We start from the raw sequence: 21,864 nt of genomic DNA, 5'->3' as shown, positions 1-21,864 counted from the left end.
TAAAGAGGACTGTAAAGATACCGGAGGCAATTACCGGAGAACGGAGCGGCGCCCAGGTATAACAGTAAGTGCAGGGGGGTCCCTGGGCGCCGCTCTACATGCCTGTATAGTTACTTTAGAAGTTTAATTCTGATGAAAGGACCTCTTTAAAATCACCACTGCTGGTCAATTCATGCTACAGATTTTTTTGTGTGGATATCATAACATTTTATTTACAATTCTGACAAAACTGCAGTGGTTCAGTTTTCGTGGCTTGTAAAATGCCCTAAATTTAATGCATTTTGTACAAGCATTTTTGATGTTTTTTCTTTTACATACATCGTTGATGTGTTTTTTTCAGACTTTATTTTATATGTAGAAGCCTATGGAAACAAATGGAAATAGGCACATCTACAGCTCTCTACATTTTGAAAAAAATGCATTGAACTGCAAAAATGCACAAAGTGGGGAAGAATTCCCCAAAAATTAATATTCCCCTACTGAATTTCAGCTAATATGGAAAACACCTGAGAAAATTTAGCATTTTTCTTAAAAAACATTGTGAGAAGACCCTATAATTATTTGTACCATGCTCCAAGTTTTGAAATAGTTTTGTGTGCAGGAGCTTCTTTTATTGCTTTACATACTCTGCAGTAATGAGTCTGCCAGCTAGGATCTGCAAAGGGATGAAGTCTGGACCTCCATGTAAAATACTGCTGGTAAGCTTTGTCATCACTGTCCAATTTTAAGATATATTTAGCAAGCTCTTCAGGCGTGGAGAAGTCATCAACATGTAGAAAAGAGTCTTTTGGAATAAAACGCTCATAGTTTTTTCGAGAAGGGCCCAATACAACTGGCACACAACCAGATTTCAACGCATTCTTCCAGAGTTTCTCTGTAATATAATCTTCATGAATTGTGTTTTCAAAGGCGAGATAAAACTTATACTTGGACAATGTTTTTTCATGTTCATTTGTTGGGAGAGCTAAATGCTGTCTTCCATATATGTCTACAGGAAGAAATTTTTGGAGCTCTTTGTAATACCGTACTCTATTAGATTTTGGATTCCAGTTACTGATTACCCAGGCCACCAACTTAGTCTTTGGAGGAATTGTGAAGTTCTCATCTCGTTGATTCGGCTCTAGCCAGCCATAAGGTGTGAAAATATCTGAATCAGCTCTAAAAGACATTGTGAGATTGATGAGATTATCCATAAAATGCAAGTTTGGGCTGTGTAATGGAGACTCCAAGTTAAACCATACCCAATACTGATTTGGTGGTCTTGGTATCTGAGGTAACTGTTTCCTGGAATAACATACATCTCTGTGATGCATAACAATTGCATCTGCAGAAGAATACAAGGTTCTGTTAGCTGTGTAAAAGCATCCAGAAATATTAGTGTATGGTGGACATTCATTAAGTGGAAATGTGTCACCAAATGGCCAGGTCCAAACAAGGATGATCTTCGTGTCATTAGCCAGTTCTAGTTCTTGATGTATACTTGTATAGGAAAATTCATCGCTAGACACTGAGGGATTTGCATAGTTATATAATAAAAATAAAATAATGCTAAGGCACAACTGTACAATCAAAAGCATAAAATAAGTCTTCAGTGTCTTGGTCTTGCCTCGATGCTCCATTTATGTAAGCAGAAATAATGGAACGGGTTGTAACTGCAGATGAAACCACTTTGACAAGTATCATACCTATTGGAGAAAGAAGCAGAATATATTTATGTCATATAAATATTAAATTTTTTCTTTCATTTAACCCCCATTAAAGGGGTTGTGCAAGAATGATGTTGTTTTGGCAAACCCCCCCCCCCCCCTTCTGTTTACAGGTCTGGCCAATTGGTTTGGAGGTGGTGGTGGTGGTGGTGAGGGGGTGCACCCCCCTAATTCTTGCATAGCCCCTTTAATAATTAGAGTGCATTAGTCCAAAATGACCTAACATTTTTTGGTGGTTTTGTTGGTTTAACGGCCTTAATACTTTTATTCCTTAAAGGGGTTTTGCCACTTCAGCAAATAGCATTTATTATGCAGAGAAATTTTCCATGGTTACGACCACCCTGCAGTCCAGCAGCATGGCTGTGCTTGTACAGTCGTGGCCAAAAGTTTTGAGAATGACACAAATATTGGTTTTCACAAAGTTTGCTGCTAAACTGCTTTTAGATCTTTGTTTCAGTTGTTTCTGTGATGTAATGAAATGTAATTACACGCACTTCATACGTTTCAAAGGCTTTTAGCGACAATTACATGACATTTATGCAAAGAGTCAGTATTTGCAGTGTTGGCCCTTCTTTTTCAGGACCTCTGCAATTCGACTGGGCATGCTCTCAATCAACTTCTGAGCCAATTCCTGACTGATAGCAACCCATTCTTTCATAATCACTTCTTGGAGTTTGTCATAATTAGTTGGTTTTTGTTTGTCCACCCGCCTCTTGAGGATTGACCACAAGTTCTCAATGGGATTAGGATCTGAGGAGTTTTTTTGGGAGAGAAGTGGCTTCTTTGCTGCCCTTCTTGACACCAGGCCATCTTCCAAAAGTCTTTGCCTCACTTTGCGTACTTGTTGATTGAGGTGCAATCTTAGTAGCCACAATATCCTTGCCTGTGAAGCCATTTTTATGCAACGCAATGATGGCTGCACGCGTTTCTTTGCAGGTCACCATGGTTAACAATGGAAGAACAATGATTTCAAGCATCACCCTCCTTTTAACAGGTCAAGTCTGCCATTTTAACCCAATCAGCCTGACATAATGATCTCCAGCCTTGTGCTCGTCAACATTCTCACCTGAGTTAACAAGATGATTACTGAAATGATCTCAGCAGGTCCTTTAATGACAGCAATGAAATGCAGTGGAAAGTTTTTTTGGGATTGAGTTCATTTTCATGGCAAAGAAGGAGTATGCAATTCATCTGATCAGTCTTCATAACATTCTGGAGTATATGCAAATTACTATTATAAAAACTTAAGCAGCAACTTTTCCAATTTCCAATATTTATGTAATTCTCCAAACTTTTGGCCACAACTGTACACTATAGAAAAAAAAGTACCAGCTTACGTGAGCTCCCACGGTCCTAGCCACCAGAAAGGCTGGCATTTTTTCTAACATTGTGCAAGCACGGCCACCACTGCTGGATTGCGGGGTGGTGGTAACACCTGGATACAAGCAGTCTATAATGTGATGGAAAAATGAACCAAGCCAGCAAAGGAGGCAATATTGATAATAACAATACATTACTAAGTACCTTGTATTAACATTCTATACATGATAAATGGATGCAGGTCCAGAAAAAAAGGAAACCGAAAATACGTTTGTGTGCTTGAGGCCTAAGTGTGTATAAATATGTACATAGCTCTCAGTCACTGATAGTTGACCGGATGAAGTCTTAAAGGGTTTGTGTCACTTCAGTAAATGGCATTTATCATATAGATAAATCTAATGCAAGGCACTTACTAATATATAAGATCACTGTTTCAGTACCTTTATATTGATTTTTTTTTATTGAGGGTATTCTTTAAATAAATTAACATTTTCAACAATTTTACATTAAAATGAAGTATTAGAAGTGGTTCTCTATTTTGTAGCAGTTTTTCTGATGAAATGCAGTCTCTGATGAATCAGATGCAGAGGATGGCAGTCTGTTTTTGTGTGAGTATTTGTATCTTATTTTGTAATTGTTGTAACTTATGTTTATTTTTCTAACAATATGCTGTATGTTCCCTTGAGGTAATAAAATTCACCCGTGGTCTGCTAACACCCAGCAGTTCTGTCATGCTTAGGGACACCTGATGACTGTCGCCTGATTGCTAAATCCATTGGCTGCCTGTTGTGTCCAGGCCTGAGACTGGATCACTGATCTCAGCAGTGCATAAGGGGGTTAAATAAGGGCACATTCAATTGCTTCACAGTTTTACAACTTGGGGCTGTAAAATAGATTTTAATTTTCATTCTTTGCTTCTCAGCTATTTAGCAGAGGTGGAATGGGCCATGTAACACATTCACCTATGGCCCTGACTTAAATGGGTATTCCGGTTGTTAAGTTCTATCCTCTGTTGACAGGATTGGGGATAACAGATTGGTTGGGGGTCCTACTGCTGCAAGTGCCACTGACCACTAGGGGACTCTGTTGTGGAAATAGGGAATCCCAGAGATGTGACCTACACTTATCTGACACTGATGGCATATACTAGCAATATGCCATCAACATCTGAGATGGACCAACCCCTTTAAGACTGTGGTTTAATGGTGATCATGGCAGCAACACCCGTCGCATGACCAAAGATTGCTGCGTAGCAGTGTAGCCACGTACTAAATGGTGGTCATAGCGTAAGTGTCAAGTTGCTGCAACTGGGACACTAAAAGTTCCTGCTTCGGAGATTCTGGGGTTCATTGGCTGCACTGCAAAGATCGTATTGTAGTCCCAACTTAAATGTCACAAATCTAATAGTTAAAAAATCTTTAAACAACACTGATATAGTTTCAGTCATCATTCAACAACGTGATGTACAGTATGCTCAGCTATTACAATTGCTTTTAATTAAGGCTACTTTCACACTCGCATTTTGGACAGATCCGTCATTGATCTGCAAAAACGGATCCGTTACAATAATCCGTTACCGCATGCATCTCTCATGAATGGATCCGTTTGTATTATCTGTAACATAGCCAAAACGGATCCGTCATGAACTCCACTGAAAGTCAATGGGAGACGGATCTGTTTTCTATTATGCCAGATTGTGTCAAAGAAAACGGATCCGTCCCCATTGACTTACATTGTGTGCCAGGACGGGTCTGTTTGGCTCAGTTTCGTCAAGCAGACAGCAAAACGCTGCAGGCAGCCTCCAGAGCGGAATGGTGACTGAACGGAGAAAAACTGATGCATTCTGAACGGATCCTTTTCCATTCAGAATGCATTAGGGCAAAACGGAAACATTTTGGACCGTTTGTGAGAGCCCACGATGGATCTCACAAACGGAAAGCCAAAACGCGAGTGTGAAAGTAGCCTAATAAGATAAAGAAACTTTTTCACCCTCTTGCATGCCTTTGCTATGCTAGATGATATCAGGAAGAGTGAGGCCTCAAGATTAGTGACAGTGTCTGCTGTTTTTTAGGACAGAAATTAATAAAGACAGACATCTAGGAAATTGAATGGCCCTTTTACACTTTTTCAACTGAGCAGATGATTGTCAGGAATAAAACGTTACCACATCAGATGCAGGGGCAGAACTACCGCAGGCTGCTATGGGGCCCAGGCCTCGCCTGCCAGGCTGTATACATATATTTCCTCTATATAGAGTGCTCTGATAACGGCTAATAACAACCATTAGCAAGACCTGAAGAATAAATGATGATGTCTCTGTGATGAATGAGGATCAGTGCAGGAGTGGGCAGAGCTCAGCAGTGGAGAGGATCAGTGTTGGTGAAGGACCTGTCATGATGTCATGTGACATCAGGGGGCCAAGCTTTGTGTGGAAGAGAAGAAAGTGAAGAAACAATGGATTTAGTGTGAGAGCCAGGGAAATGCTGGGAGTTGTATTTCTCTCCTTTTATTCCTCCTCCCAGTAATGCCCTCTGGTAGCACATAATAACAATTAGAGATGAGAGAATCCGTGGATGTTCGGGTTCGGCCGAACTTTGGTTCAAACTTCAGTTCGGGGACCCGAACTTGCTTCCGAGCCCCATAGAAGTCAATGGAGACCCGAACTTTGGTGCTGTAAAATGGCTGTAAAATAGTCGTAGTAAGGACTAGAGCATGCATCCTCAAACTGCGGCCCTCCAGCTGTTGCAAACCTACAACTCCCAGCATGTCCGAACAGCCTACAGGTATCATCCTACAGCAGGGCATTGTGGGAGTTGTAGTTCTACAACAGCTGGAGGGCCGCAGTTTGAGGATGCCTGGGCGAGAGGGCTGTAAATGGAACCAAAATAGGGGTAAGTGCAGGACAATTGCCCTGCAATCAAATGTGGGTAGGGAAATGACTTAAAATAAAATAGAATAGAGAAAAATAAAAAAATTATAATCTTCAACCAGGAGACGGAGATCCAAGTAGAGTAGGAGGTTGAGACGGGGGTGGATGTGGTACTGTAGGTGAAAGAGAAGGAGGTAGCCAACACTATTATCATTAGCGCGTCTATCAGTGTGCGCTTGTACTCGCACAGCTTGCGATCACGTGCCAGTGACGGAAGTAAGGATAAGGACAGCACGTTGTCCTTGTAGCAGGAATCCAGCAGGGGGGGCCAACCAGTAATCAGCACTGCTCTTTATTGATGCCCGTGAGCTGATTTGGGTGCCACCCAGCTGTGAATGCGGATCCTCCTCATCATCATCATCATCATCCTCCTTATCCTCCAAAACTGTGCCCTGGCTGGGCAGTTGTGTACTTGGCTGCTGTTGGTGCAGGCACCCACCCACCGAGGCACCTGTGCACAACTGGCCTGATAACTGTAGGAATGCTCCCTGTTCCTACTCCCAAGCCTCCTGTGCCATATCCTCATCCATCATCATCTGAAGCGTTTTTTTAAGGAGACATAGAAATGGTATAGTAACGGTAAGGACTGCATCATCAGTGCTGGCCATGTTGGTGGAGTGCTTGAAACAGCCCAACATGACACACATTTCCCACATGGAGGCCAACTCGTTGGTGGTGAAGTGGTGCTGTTCCGCAGAGGATGGACAGCTGAACTCTTCCATGGGACAGTGTGGAGATGCTCGGTGACACAGATGATGGTGGTGGTGTTGCTGTCACATCCTCTCTTTTAGGGGTGCCAGGTGGCCCTGTTGCTCCAAGGGGGAGGAAGAGGCCCAGACCTCAGCAGAAAAGGATCAGGAGGAGCCTCAGATCTTTTGTGGATTTTCAGATGTCTACTCCACTGCAGCTCGTGCTTTGCAGTTAGATGCCTGGTCATGCAGGTGGTGCTTGAGTTTAGAACATTTATGCTAAGCTTCAGACTCTGACTGCACAGCGTGCATAGCACTGCTGTCTTGTCATCACACATTGTGTAGTGTCCCACTACCCTCATGGGTACTGCAAAGTTGTCGTGTTATGCTTTGTATGCTTTCTATAACCTGTTTTATGCTGCAGTGCAACCTTATGCATAATCCCTGTCTACAGATGTGTTAGATTCCATTACACTGAGCCTACCACTAGGGGGAGACAACACATCCCATATATGTATCCCAGCTCCGGCCTAGTTAGTCAGTCTCCAGGGAGTTCAGTCCAGTTCAGTTCAGTCAGAGTGAGTTTAGTCTTAGCTCTCAGTCTGGAGTCTTCAGCCCTGCGCTGAAGTGGTCCACATACCCAGAAGGATATTAATCCAGAAAGCACTAAAGAAACAGACACCCAAAGGGTTATGGCCATTGCTATACGCGCCTTAGGACCTTTGGAGACAAAAGTGAAGGTATTACCAGCCTCCGGCGGCCTTACTAACCTGCACTGGGATAACAGGGACCAGCTTAGAACTCCTCTATCAGTAAGCATAAAGCTGATATCATTAATAGCCTGAGGGACAGACATCACACCTGTAAGCAGTGGACCTCTTGCAGCTTTACCTCTGTCCATCTTAAAGAGACTGTATTTCATGTCTGGATGTATTGGAGACTGTTTTATACTTGGATGTTACCGTTACCAGGAGCAACGTTTAGTAAAAGTTATAAGCTGGATTGCACTATCCTTGTCTCAGTCTCCAATTCCTCAATTAACACTACATTAAATGGTTGTACCACCATAAAATGTACTGGTGTCACGACTACAAGGGACCTTGCCATAGGCACAATAATACAGATCATCAAGGGCACCTCGAACCACCACCTGGCCTGTGTCCCTTACACCAGAGTGTGCCCCAGAGAATTCATGTGCCGTTCTTCTTCTCACTTGTGCAGGCCTGCCCATGGACGACATAACCGTGAGTAACCAAAACTGTATTTACCTCAGCCCATCTAATGCTCACACCGTGACCTCACATATAATTCTCCTGTCAGTCTGGCATACTGCAATTGTCTGAAGAACTGCCACGGTAGGGAACTACTTTGAGCTGGCTTTGGTGTTCTCTGTCCCTCGGCACGTTGGTCAGCAGCAGGCGTATTGGCTGGGAGCCAGCCGCTGTGGTTTTGCACCTTGCTCCCTCTTTTGCTGTGTGGCTGGCGCTGCGTGACCCCCACCTCTTCCTCTGAACTGTACACTGTCACTCGGAAGGCCTGGATGCCATGTTTAGAGATGAGTAGAGTTGAGCGGACACCTGTGTGTTTCGAGTTCGACGGGTTCGGCCGAACTTCACAAAAAAGTTTGAGTTCGGGACCTGAACTTGACCCCAAAGCCGAACCTCATTGAAGTCAATGGAGCACTCAAATGGCTCAAAAAAGGTCATGGAAAGGGCTAGAGAGCTGCAAAAGGCAGCAAAATGTGGTTAAGAGCATGGCAAGTGCTCTGCAAACAAATGTGGATAGGGAAATGACTTAAAATAACATAAAATACATAAAGATAAAAAATAATAATTTTGATCTAGGAGGAGGAGGTCCATATGGAGTAGGAGGTTGAGGAGGCGGTGGATGGGGGGTGTAGGTGGAAGCGGCGGTGGAGGAGGAGGAGGTAGACAATACTGGTTTTTGGTTTTGTTTTTATTTAATTTAATTGTATTTATTTTTTTCAAATTTGGGTATACCCCAAAACATTGGGGAAAAAAAAAAAAAAAAAAAAAAAAAAAAGAGAAAATGCGCAGGAGAACAACAATGGCAGGGTGAGGCCGTTATACATGTCGATTCTGCACAAGCTACAGACAAGTCCTGTGGGATCCATGCCTGGTTCATTTTAATAAACGTGAGCTTGTCCACATTGGCTGTGGACAGGCGGCTGCACTTGTCTGTGATGACGCCCCCTGCCATGCTAAACAAACGTTCAGACAATACACTGGCTGCAGGGCAGGCCAGCACCTCCAAGGCGTAAAGGGCAAGCTCAGGCCATGTGCCTAATTTGGAGACCCAGAAGTTGAAGGTGCAGACCCGTCATTCAGTACGTGTAGGCGTGTGCACACATACTGGTCCACCATGTTGCTGAAATGCTGCCTCCTGCTAAGACGTTCCATATCAGCTGGTGGTGCTGGTTGTTGTGGCATGCTGACAAAGCTATTCCACATTTCGGCCATGCTTACCCTGCCTTCTGAGGTACTGGTGGTGCCCCAGCTGCGTTGGCGACCTCTTCCTCCTCCTCTCCCTTTGCCTTGTGCTTCCACTATGCCCCTGCTGTCAGGTGGGAATGCCATCAGCAGCGCATCTACCAGCGTGCATTTGTACTCACGCATCTTACGATCACGCTCCAGTGACGGAATTAAGGACGGTACATTTTCCTTGTAACGGGGATTCAGCAGCGTGGCCACCCATTAATCAGCACAAGTTAGAATGTGGCCAACTCGGCGGTCTTTGTGGAGACACTGCAGCATGTAATTGCTCATGTGTGCCAGGCTGCCCAGAGGCAACGACAAGCTGTCCTCTGTGGGAGGTGTATCGTCTGTGTCCTCTGTATCCCCCCAGCCATGCACCAGTGATGGCCATGAGCTGGTTTGGGTGCCACCCTGCTGTGAACACGGTTCCTCCTCCTCCATCTCCTCCTTATCATCCTCCACCTCGTCATCCTCCAGAACTGTGCCCTGGCTGGACAATTGTGTACCTGGCGTATGTTGGTAAAGGAACCTACCCTCGGAGCCACTTGTGAATAACTAGCCTGAAACCCTTGTAAATGATCCCTCTTCCTTCTACTCCTGTGCCACTTCCTCTTCATTTATCGCCTGAAGCGTTTTTTCAAGGAGGCATAGAAGTGGGATAGTAACGCTGAGAACGGCGTCATCGGCACTGGTCATGTTGGTGGCGTACTCGAAACAGCGCAACAAGGAACACTGGTCCCGCATGGAGGCCCAGTCATTGGTGGTGAAGTGGTGCTGTTCCGCAGAGCGACTCACCCGTGCATGCTGCAGCTGAATCTCCACTATGGCCTGCTGCTGCTCGCACAGTCTGGCCAGCATGTGCAAGGTGAAGTTCCACCTTGTGGGCACGTTGCATATTAGGCGGTGAGTGGAAAAGCCGAAGTTATGCTGCAGCGCTGACAGGCGGGCAGCAGCAGGGTGAGAACGTCGAAAGCACACACAGACGGCCCGCACTTTCTGCAGCAGCTCTGACATATTGGGGTAATTTTTCAAGAATTTTTGCACCACCAAATTCAGCACATGCGCCAGGCAAGGGATGTGCGTCAAACCGGCTAGGCCCAGAGCTGCTATGAGATTTTGCCCATTATCGCACACCACCAGGCCGGGCTTAAGGCTCACTGGCACCAACCACTCATCGGTCTCTTGTTCCATGCCGTGCACAGCTCCTGCGCAGTGCGGGGTTTGTCCCCCAAACAGATACGTTTTAAAACTGCCTGCTGTCGTTTACCCCTGGCTGTGCTGAAGTGTTCAGCAAAGCAGTGTTTTCAGACAAGACGCAGATTTATTGGTTTGGCGTGGATACATTTGTTAAGAGAACAATATATGAAAGGAACAAGCGTTTGTTGTCTCTAGTGCGCCTGATCAGCCGCTGGAGATAATGATGTTGTCCTGTAAATAAACATGCATGAGGATCATAGTAAACTTATTTGGCATTGATCACTGAGCAAGGCTGGATAAAGTTCGCTCCAGTGGTAATGGGTGTTAGCTGGCTATGTTATTCTAAATGATGGTGTCTTGTCTTCCTGCGTCATCACTTCCTGTGTCATCACTTCCTGCATCCTTGTTACATGAAGTAAGTGGTCGGGTGATGGGCCAGCCCATTTTCTATGGTTACACCTTTTGTGAGTAAGAAATAAAAGTGAACAGACTGGGCAGGAGCAGGCAGTTTCTCAGCAGAACTGAACATGAAAACACCTTTGTCTGACTCTGACTGCGGTTGAAGAGATTTACCTTTCCTTACACAAAGTCTGATGCGAACGGATTTCTACTATAAATATTTATATTACAGTGCCAAACTGCTATCCGCCTCAGGACCAGCCGCCACTGCATTTACCCAGTGTGCTGTTAGGGAGATATAACGTCCCTGACCGTGCTTACTAGTCCACGTATCCGTAGTTAGGTGGACATTGTCACAGATGGCGTTGTGCAGTGCACACCTGATTTTGTCCCCGACTTGGTTGTGCAGGGAAGGGATGGCTCGCCTGTAAAAGTAGTGGCTGCTGGGAACGACGTCCTGTGTGACAGCCACCGCCATAAGGATTTTAAAAGTCTCCTTCTCCACCAGACGGAATCACAGAATTTCAAAGGCCAGGAACTTTAAAATGCTGGCATTCAGGGCCAGGGATCGTGGGTGGGTAGGGGGGTACTTCCTCTTTCGCTCCAGTGTTTGGAAGATGGAGAGCTGAACGCTTCAGTGGGACATTGTGGAGATGCTTGGTGACCCAGGTGGTGGCGTTACTGGCACATCCTCTGTTTGCGGAGTGGCAGGTGCCACTGTCACTCCAGAGGGGGATGAAGAGGTCGAGACTGCAGCAGAAGAGGAAGCAAGAGGACCCATATACCTTTGTTTTTTAGGTGTCTACTCCACTGCAGCTTGTGCTTTGCACTTAAATGCCTGGTCATGCAGGTTGTTCTCAGGTTTAGAACGTTTATGCCTCGCTTCAGGCTCTGATTGCACAGCATGCAAACCACTCGTGTCTTGTTGTCAGCACATTGTCTGAAGAACTGCCATGCCAGGGAACTCCTTGGAACGGGCTTTGGTGTGCTCGGACCGTTGGTGCGGTGGGCAGTAGCAGGCATACTGTCTAGGGTATAGCCGTGCTGCCTTTGCACCCTGCTCACTCTTTTGCTGTGCTGGTGGCTCTGTGCGACCACCGCCTCTGAACTAGACAGGTCACTTGCATGACCTTGATTCAATGTGGGGTCGAGTACCTTCAACGTCCTCCACATCATCTTCCACCCAGTCTTCACCCCTGCCCTCATTGTCGGTTTGCACACTGCAGAAAGCCATAGCAGTTGGCACCTGTGATTCGTCATCATCTGAGACGTGCTGCGGTGGTCCACCCATGTACTCATCCTGAAATATAGGTGGTTGGGCATCAGTGCACTCAATCTTTTTTACTTCTGGGGCAGGGCTATGTGGATGGCCCTGGGAACCCTGCATGCAGAGTCATCAAAAAGCATAAGAGACTGCTGCATGACTTGGGGGTCAGACTGCTTGGCTGATTTGCAAGGGGGTGAGGTGAAAGACTGATGGCCATGGACTGCAGGTGCCAACTCTGATCTTTCAGCAAGTAACTAGGTGGGAGACAATGTGAAAGAACTGGAGACACTGTCAGCCACCCAATCTATCGCCTGTACTTGTTCTGGCCTCACAATTCGTAGAGCAGCATTCGGCCCTACCAAATAGCACGGAAGGTTCTGTCGCCTACTCGCACCTGATGAAGGTGTTTCACTTGTGCGTGTATCGACCACGTCCTCTCCCTGCAACAGGAGCTCCACCAACACCAGCAGCACCATGCTCTCCTCATTCTTTGCGTTCACCCACCAAACTAACAGATGGTTTATGTCAGGCGACAATATAACCGCCAATAGTCAACAATTAAGTTCACTGACAGTAATGTATAAAGTATAACAGTATATATCATATCCATCGCATCTATGTGTACAATATAAGATTCATAAACATCCCCCCCCATTGGCTGCTGTTCCCCTCAGTTCAATCAAATGCAACATACAACAAATACATTAGTTATTTCTACGTGGCTCTGCGTGCAACTCTCCGATTCCTTTCGCTATCCTCGAATATTTTAATTTGTTGAAGGTATGAATCCCACTCCCTTGACGAAGGCTGGGAGGCAGAGCCCTAGTACCTGACCACTATAGCTTTCGCTACCATCAATCCTCTCATCCAGACCCGTCTAACCTGAGGGGGGACTTCCGTTTCTGAACTATAGTCTCCAAAGATCACTATCAAGATCCCCGGGTTATAGTTCATTGATGATTCCTTTTGTAGGGCAGAGAAAACCTCTTCCCAATATTTTCTTATTTTGCTGCAACTCCAAAGTAAATGGGCATAGTCAGCATTCACCTCTCCACATTTAGGACAACAACAGTCCCGATCCCTATTTTGGGGGAACTTTCCTTGAGTTTTGGGCGTATAATATAATCTATGAAGGATCTTAAATTGAATCAATCTGTGAGCACTGGATACTGTCGCCCTTCTCACATTCCTATAGATATTAGGCCACTGTAAAGGAGGGCAATTTAACTCTTGCTCCCATTTACCTGGGCTTTTAAAGGGTGTTACAGTAGCCAGTGCCATTCGGAGTTTAGCATATAATCGAGATTTCACCTTCTGGTCCTTCTGAGCGTCACAATAGTCAAAAAATATATTCTCTTGTGGGAAAATACGGCCCCTATTCCTAGAGGCTTCAAATACGTGTTTCAAACGTGCATACATAAATAAATCTAATGGTGAAATGTCGGTTAAGCCAAATTCCAAGAGTGATTTAAATCGACCTAAGTGGAATAAGTGAGACACCCTATTAATGCCTTTACGTGTCCAATACCCAAACTCTGTAATTTTGAAAAATTCCTCCAGGTCCCCATTCCCCCACAGAGGGGTGAAGACAAACGGTCCGGGAACTTTAAGAAGCTCCTTCAGCTTATTCCACACCCTCTGTATTGAAAAATGGATCAACAAGGCCTTTCTCATTCCCATGGACCCAGTTTCCAACCATGAAAAAATATTATCTATTGGTTTGTCGCAAACTTTACTCAAGTACCGTGAAAGTAAGCTCTCTTTCCAATTACAACACCGCTGAATCTGTGCACAAAAGTAATAACCTTGAAAAAAGGGAAGTGACAGCCCACCATCTGCCTCCGACAGCCATAGATATCTCTGCTTTATACGCACCCTCTTCCTGCCCCAAATTAGGTCATTAATCAAGGTCTCCAGTCTATAAAAGAAGATATCCTCTATCCAAATAGGAGAAGCACACATCGGGAACAAAACCATAGGCAAAATAACCATCCTGATCAGTGCGATTCGATCTATCTGTGCCAGTATCAATTTCCGCCAAGCGCCAACTTTGGTCCTAACTTTATCCAAAGCTGGGGCCAGATTGAGCTCACAATACCTGCTTATAGGCACCCCAATCTTAACCCCCAAGTAATCTAATGTATCATTAGGCGCCAAAACACGAACTCGGCTACCCACATCTAGAGCTTTCCGGTTCAGCGGGAGGAGCGATGACTTTGCCCAGTTAATCATATAGCCTGATAATTTACCATAGTGTTCTATTACCTCAATGACATACGGAAGGATTTTCCACCCCTTATCTAGAAACAAGATCACGTCGTCTGCATATAGGCTTATTTTGTCGCTCACTCCCGCCACCCCGAAGCCATCTATACCCCTCTCTAATCGGATCTGACAAGCCAACGGTTCTATAAAGAGCGCGAAGAGGAGATGAGACAGGGGACAACCCTGTCTCATCCCTCTTCGCATCATAACAGGAGAAGTAGTATTACCATTGATATTAATATATGCAACCGGCTGTTCATATAGCATTTGAGTCATTTCCAAGAAAGAGTTCCCAAGGCCAAAATGAGACATTGTAGCCCACAAAAAAGACCACTCCATCCTGTCAAACGCCTTTGCGGCGTCTAATGACAGGACGGAGTGGTCCACACTACCCCCAACAGACAAATTCAAATACACCCTATATATACTCGACTGTATATGGCGACCTGGGATAAAGCCCGTCTGGTCAGGGTGAACCAGACCAGCTATAACCCTTTTCAGTCGACAAGCCAGAATTTTGGCAAAAATCTTGTAGTCCGTATTTAAAAGCGATATAGGTCTATATGACCCCACATCGCATGGGTCCTTATCCTTCTTCAAGATCAAAACCATCACTGCCTCTCTAAATGATGGTGGTAGAGAGCCGAGTACACAGGATTCATTAAAGACCCGAAGAAGGATTGGAAGGAGGGACTTAGCATGGTACCTATAAATTTCGAAAGGCAATCCATCTAGGCCAGGAGATGAGCTATACTTTAAAGACGGAAGAATCGCTTGGAGTTCCTCCAAACGAATGGGGGAGTCCAATATTTCTCTATCCTGGATATTTAGTTGGGGAAGCGCCAGTTGCTGAAGGTATTGATCCATGTCAGTACGACTAAACATAGACTCAGATTCATAGAGTGTAGAATAATATTTCGCAAATTCCTCTCTAATCTCTTCTGCAGATCTTACTCCAATTCCCTGTGAGTTCCTGATTTCTTTTATATTGGTATCCACTCTCTGGTTAGCCACCAAACGAGCCAAGAACCTACCCGTTTTACCAGACTCGCAGAAACGATTCTGGCCCTGAAATAGCAGCTTGTGATGTGCTTTTTTATATAACAATGTCTTAAGCTGAGAGTTAGCCTCCTTTAATTGAGTGATGGATTGCTCATTATGACTGTCAATCAGTGCGGCCCGCAAACTCCTTACTGTATCTGTCAGTTGATTTTCCCTTCGTCGTGATTCCTTTCTGAATCTATGAATTTTGTTGAAGTAGAGACCCCTAATATGGGCCTTCAACGCATCCCACACATAATGAATGTGAGTCGAACCTACGTTGAAGCCCCAAAATTCCTGAATATCCTGGTCTATTCGGGATTGCTCCCCAATAACCTCTAGCCAGTGCGAATTTAATTTAAAAGTTCTTCCTACAGATGGGGCCTCCACAAACCCAATCAGAACCGGGGAATGATCCGAAATATAACAGCAATATTTAATGCTTGTATTGGACTGTCGGAAATGCAGCAAAGGCCACAAATGTAGTATCTTGCACAAAATGGGTGTTATTATTTTGTTTTTAAACAAAATATAACAGCATTATTTAATGCTTGTATTGGACTGTTGGAAATGCAGCAAAGGCCTCAAATGCAGTTTCTAGCACAAAATGGGTGTTTTTTTAAAACCACAATATAACAGCAATTATTAACGCTTGTATTGGACTGTTGGAAATGCAGCAAAGGCCACAAATGTAGTATCTTGCACAAAATGGGTGTTTTTTTTCAAAACCACAATATAACAACAGTATTTAACGGTTGTATTGGACTGTCAGAAATGCAGCAAAGGCCGCAAATGTAGTATCTAGCACAACATTGGTGTTTTTTTTAAGCCAGAATATAACAGCAGTATTCACTGATTCTATTTCACGATCAGATTTGCAGTGCAGGCCGCAAAGGTACTTTATGGAAAAAAATAAAAAAATTTACAATTAGATAGATTTAGCTGATTTTCACCTGCCCTCATGCAGGGCGCAAATGAACTTTTTAGCAAAAAAATATACAATTTGTCCCCACAGAATCTAACAGATGGATTTACTTGGATTGTACTTTACAGAAAAAAATGTAACTATGTTACCCCCTGGGTCCCTAAACTCACAGATGGATTACAAATATATTATTTTCCTTTCCCCTGGCACATATGCAGTGCAGGTGCACTTAAAAATGTGTATATGTTGCCCACTGATCTAGAAGAACAGGATCAAATTATTGTCCCTGGCACATGTGCAGTGCTGGTGCACTGAACTTGCACAAGATGGGCGCCGATGCCCACCTAACAGACGGATAAAACTTATTTTTCTGTGTTACTGGGCTCAGGGCAGGGTATAAAAATGTTGCATTGCACCCACCAAAAAAAAATTGCTGTAGATCGCAGAGTTAACACGTTCTGATATCAGATAGATTCTTTCCTATTCTCTCCCTCACAGCAGCAGAATCCTATCACTACACTAATCAGAGCAGAGCGACGTGCAGCGCTACGTGGCTTCAGCTTATATACAGGCTGGGTCACATGCTGCACTGGCCAATAACAGCCATTCTATTAGTAGGCTTGGCTGTGATGGCTTCTAAGGGCACACGAGTTAAACGTTTGTTGATTGGCTGCCCTGCAGCCTTTCAAAAAGCACCATTAAATCACTGAACTCGAACCCAAACTTTTACTGAAATGTTTGGGTTCGGGATCAAAAAATCCTACAGTTCGGTATGAACTTAACTTTACATTTCGGGTTCGCTCAACCTTAGAGATAAGCAAAATTTTCAAAAGTTTCATTTGGCTGTTTCGCCAAATTTTTCAAAAAAATTTGCTCCGTTACGAATTACTTCATCACAAAACGCATTTTTTTGTAAGTAGTGGGTGCAATGACAGGGAGCTGCGATAGTGCCGCCCCCATCATTGTACCCCTTAGATACCACTTTCATACATGATTACAGCATCTGAGTGTAATTTTATACTGTTTATAACATGAAATTTTTTTTTATCAAACTTACTCCCTCAATTTGCTCGCAACAGGCCGGCCACCGCCATCTTGCATGAAGATCTGGTGTGAAATTTTGTGCAGCACGAGATTACGTCATCACGCCGGCCGATGTGGTGACATCAATATACGTCACCACGCACGGGATTTTGGACAACATCTTTAAATCAAGATGGAGGCTGGCAGCCCGTCTTGAGAAAAAGGTGGAGTTAAGTTTTTTTTTTGTTTTTTTACACTATTTCTGGTTAAATTGATTCGCTTACGCGAAGCACGAGGAAATTCGGCTTTGAGGCTTTGATTCGCTCATCTCTAGCCATCTGAGGTCTAGAACCTCATCATCATCCTCCATGTCATCTTCCACCCATTCCTCACCACTGCCCTTCTTTTCTGCACACTGCAGAAAGCTGCAGCTGTTGTTATCTGTGTTTCATCATTATCATCAGAGACATGCTGCGGCGGTCCGCCAACATCCTCATCCTCACACATAAGTGGTTGGGCATCAGTGCACTCAATCTCTTCCACTTCTGGGGCATGGCTAGGTGCATGGCCCACTGAAACCCCGCCAGCAGAGTCATCCTTGTCAGTTTGCACACAGCAGAAAGCCATAGCAGTTGGCACCTGTGATTCGTCATCATCTGAGACATGCTGCGGTGGTCCTCCCATGTACTCATCCTGAAATATAAGTGGTTGGGCATCAGTGCACTCAATCTCTTCCACTTCTGGGGCAGGGCTATGTGGATGGCCCTGGGAAACCCTGCATGCAGAGGCATCAAAAAGCATAAGTGACTGCTGCATGACTTGGGGCTCAGACTGCTTGACTGATGTGCAAGGGGTACAGATGGAAAACAGATTCCCGTGGGCTACTGTGCCAACTCTGTGCTTTCAGCAGGGTACTGGTGGGAGACAATGTGAAGGAACTGGAGACACTCTCACCCAGAATGTATGGTGCATCCCCCCCCCCCCCCAAAAAAAGGCATTATGTCACTGACACAATTAACAGAATGATTAACTATTCTATTTCGTTGCCACAGGTGCAGATGAGGTGTATCTCTCCCCCAAGAAAATGTCACCGACACAATTAGCAGAATGATGATGTCACGACCCTCGGTCTTGGTCGTGACTCCTTGGGAGCCGCATGCGGTTGCTCGCGTTTTGGAGTTCGTCAACCGCAGCTGGGGGCACTTAGTGGTTGCCTCAGGTGCGGTTGTCGCGGACAACAGTCATGCGTGCGGTTGCCCTTGGCAACGTGTTTTATATGTGTGCACATTCCCTGTTTGGTGTCCACAGGGTTTGAGTTGTATGCACTTCCCCTTTTAGTTGCTGTCCTCCCTTCCATTGGTGTTGGAAGGGTTAATCCCCTTCTGTGTGTTGTGAACATTGGGTGTGTCTCTGTGTGGGTGTGACCTCAGGCCTCCTTATATGTTGGTGTGTTGGAGTCTGAGGGTTCAGTTTGGATTTGGCTCAGCTTGGTGTGGAGCTCTGCTCCTGGGCTGTTCGTAAACCTGTCTGTGTGAGCCACCCTTATTTATTATTCTGTTTCCCTTGCTGTGTCTGTTGTCCCCTCCGGTGTGTTTGTCATTCCTCTCCCCACCTGGTGTATGTAGTTGTGGTGTGGGTTTTGTCTGAGAGGTTTGATTATGGTGTGTGATGGCTCCGAAAGGGGCGTGCTTACCCGGAGGGGTTAAGCGAAGGCAAGACCGTGGGTTTCCCAGCCCGGAGCCTCTTTCCATCTTGGCTGCGGCAGGTAAGAGTAGATAACATTGTTATTGTGCTTTGTGTCTTACCTGCCGTACGGTTTCCCCCATTGCCTTGCATCCTGTCAGCTACTGGGCCTCTGGAGACGCCAGTCATCCGTGTCGAGAATTCACAGGCATTCTCTGCCCTGTCATCAGGCCTAGGGTGTAGCAGGGATAGCAGGGTCCTAGGTTGGAGAGTATGAGCCCCCTTACCTTATGAGGCGGCTCATACGCTAGGAGTCCAGGGAGAGCGCTTAGGGTTACGTGAGGAGGTGACCAGCTCCCTGTTCCCTGCTATCTGGCGCTGCAGCAGCAGCTATTGCACGGTGGGGGGTTTTCCCCACTCACCACCGTGACATAATAATAAATAACGGCTCCGCAGTCGCAGTTCCTTCGTAAGAGGGTGAAGCATGCATCCATTGACCGTTGGGGTGCATGCGCGTTCTCCGGAGGGAGAGCGTTACGGGGTTCACCGTTAACGGCACGGTTGGTGGCTTTTCCCCGCCACCTTGCTAACCGTGTCCGTGTTGGTGACCCCTCGTCCCTCTCAGGGTTCCTATCTCTGGTCGTCTGCTGGCAGCATTCCTTTGGTGTTCCGGCAGGTGTGCTGGTTGGGGAATGTCTGCTGGCAGCGACCTGGAGTAGGAATGTCCACCTGAGTTGGACGCGGTGTCCTGTTTTCCTCCTCCAGACTGCTTTGTTGGCTGGCGACCTGGGGACTGTTGTGTACGGTCCAGGTCTGTTGGCGGCAGTTCCGGGGGGAGTTACGGGCATCTATCCGGCAGTGCCTTCAGTTGTTCTCCCTTCCAGTCTGCTTTGTTGGCTGGCAACCTGGGGCTGTTGTGTACGGTCCAGGTTTGTTGGCGGCAGCTCTGGAGGGAGACACTGGTGGTTTTTAGGCATTGCCCCTCCCCCCCTCCCTGTTGTTTGGTCCCACCAGCCTCCCTTTTCGGTTGGGGGGGGCCTTGAGGGGAGGGAGTGTCACGACCCTCGGTCTTGGTCGTGACTCCTTGGGAGCCGCATGCGGTTGCTCGCGTTTTGGAGTTCGTCAACCGCAGCTGGGGGCACTTAGTGGTTGCCTCAGGTGCGGTTGTCGCGGACAACAGTCATGCGTGCGGTTGCCCTTGGAAACGTGTTTTATATGTGTGCACATTCCCTGTTTGGTGTCCACAGGGTTTGAGTTGTATGCACTTCCCCTTTTAGTTGCTGTCCTCCCTTCCATTGGTGTTGGAAGGGTTAATCCCCTTCTGTGTGTTGTGAACATTGGGTGTGTCTCTGTGTGGGTGTGACCTCAGGCCTCCTTATATGTTGGTGTGTTGGAGTCTGAGGGTTCAGTTTGGATTTGGCTCAGCTTGGTGTGGAGCTCTGCTCCTGGGCTGTTCGTAATCCTGTCTGTGTGAGCCACCCTTATTTATTATTCTGTTTCCCTTGCTGTGTCTGTTGGCCCCTCCGGTGTGTTTGTCATTCCTCTCCCCACCTGGTGTATGTAGTTGTGGTGTGGGTTTTGTCTGAGAGGTTTGATTATGGTGTGTGATGGCTCCGAAAGGGGCGTGCTTACCCGGAGGGGTTAAGCGAAGGCAAGACCGTGGGTTTCCCAGCCCGGAGCCTCTTTCCATCTTGGCTGCGGCAGGTAAGAGTAGATAACATTGTTATTGTGCTTTGTGTCTTACCTGCCGTACGGTTTCCCCCATTGCCTTGCATCCTGTCAGCTACTGGGCCTCTGGAGACGCCAGTCATCCGTGTCGAGGATGCACAGGCATTCTCTGCCCTGTCATCAGGCCTAGGGTGTAGCAGGGATAGCAGGGTCCTAGGTTGGAGAGTATGAGCCCCCTTACCTTATGAGGCGGCTCATACGCTAGGAGTCCAGGGAGAGCGCTTAGGGTTACGTGAGGAGGTGACCAGCTCCCTGTTCCCTGCTATCTGGCGCTGCAGCAGCAGCTATTGCACGGTGGGGGGTTTTCCCCACTCACCACCGTGACAGATGAACTCTCCAATTATAGTAAGACAGATGAAAATGTAGTATTATGAACTAAAAAAAAAGAGCTTTATGTCACTGACACAATTAACAGAATGATTAACTATTCTATTTCCGTGTTACGGATGCAGATGAGGCGTATTTCCCCCACCAAAAAAATGGGTTTATGTTACCAACTGACTTAACAGAATGATTAACTATTGTATTTCTGTGTCACAGATACAGATGATGTGTATCCCCCCAAAAAATGCTTTATGTCACCGACACAATTAATAGACTGAGTAACTCTCCTATGATGAAAATTAAAATGTGGTGTTCTGAACTCCAAAAATGGCTTTATGTCACTGACACAATTAACAGAATGATTAACTATTGTATTTCCTTGTCACGGATACAGATCAGGTGTAATTCTCCCTAACAAAAGGCTCTTTGTTACTATTACAACTAACAGATAGAGTATCTATTGTATTTCCATGTCACGGATGCAGATAAGGTGTATTTCCCCCCCAAAAAAAGGTTTTATGTCACCGACACACTAAACAGACTGATTAATAGCATTTTGCGGGCCGCACATAGCCAACACTATAAAAGAAATGCCTTTTCTTGTCCCTGGCTGAGGACAGGAATAGGATATGTTCTATTTTTTTGTGGGGTTGCAGAATGGAATTGCGGATGCGGACAGCACACTGTGTGCTGTCCGCATCTTTTGCAGCCCCATTGAAAATGAATGGGTTCGCACTCGTTCTGCAAAATTGCAGCTGTGTGAATAGACCCTAAGACCAATGAAAATGCAGTGTTCGAAACCTCAAAAATGGCTTTATGTCACCTACATAATTAACAGAAAGATCAACTATTGTATTTCCATGTCATGGATGC

At 45.7% G+C, this 21,864-nt stretch overlaps 1 protein-coding gene across 1 annotated transcript; it reads right to left on the bottom strand.

Annotated features, from left to right (window-relative positions):
• Window positions 1-557: 557 nt before the first annotated feature.
• Window positions 558-10,330, bottom strand: LOC122920039 (4-galactosyl-N-acetylglucosaminide 3-alpha-L-fucosyltransferase FUT6-like). The gene is made up of 4 exons (XM_044269248.1): window positions 10,308-10,330; window positions 8,306-8,366; window positions 8,012-8,180; window positions 558-1,462 (listed from the first exon to the last, which is right to left on the bottom strand). The coding sequence occupies exons 1-4, from the start codon at window positions 10,328-10,330 to the stop codon at window positions 558-560; spliced, it is 1,158 nt and encodes a 385-aa protein (XP_044125183.1).
• Between the last annotated feature and the right edge of the window lie 11,534 nt (window positions 10,331-21,864).

Source organism: Bufo gargarizans, chromosome 10, assembly GCF_014858855.1.
Source record: "Bufo gargarizans isolate SCDJY-AF-19 chromosome 10, ASM1485885v1, whole genome shotgun sequence".
Lineage (NCBI taxonomy): Eukaryota > Metazoa > Chordata > Amphibia > Anura > Bufonidae > Bufo > Bufo gargarizans.
This window is presented reverse-complemented; position numbering and strand designations above follow the sequence as displayed.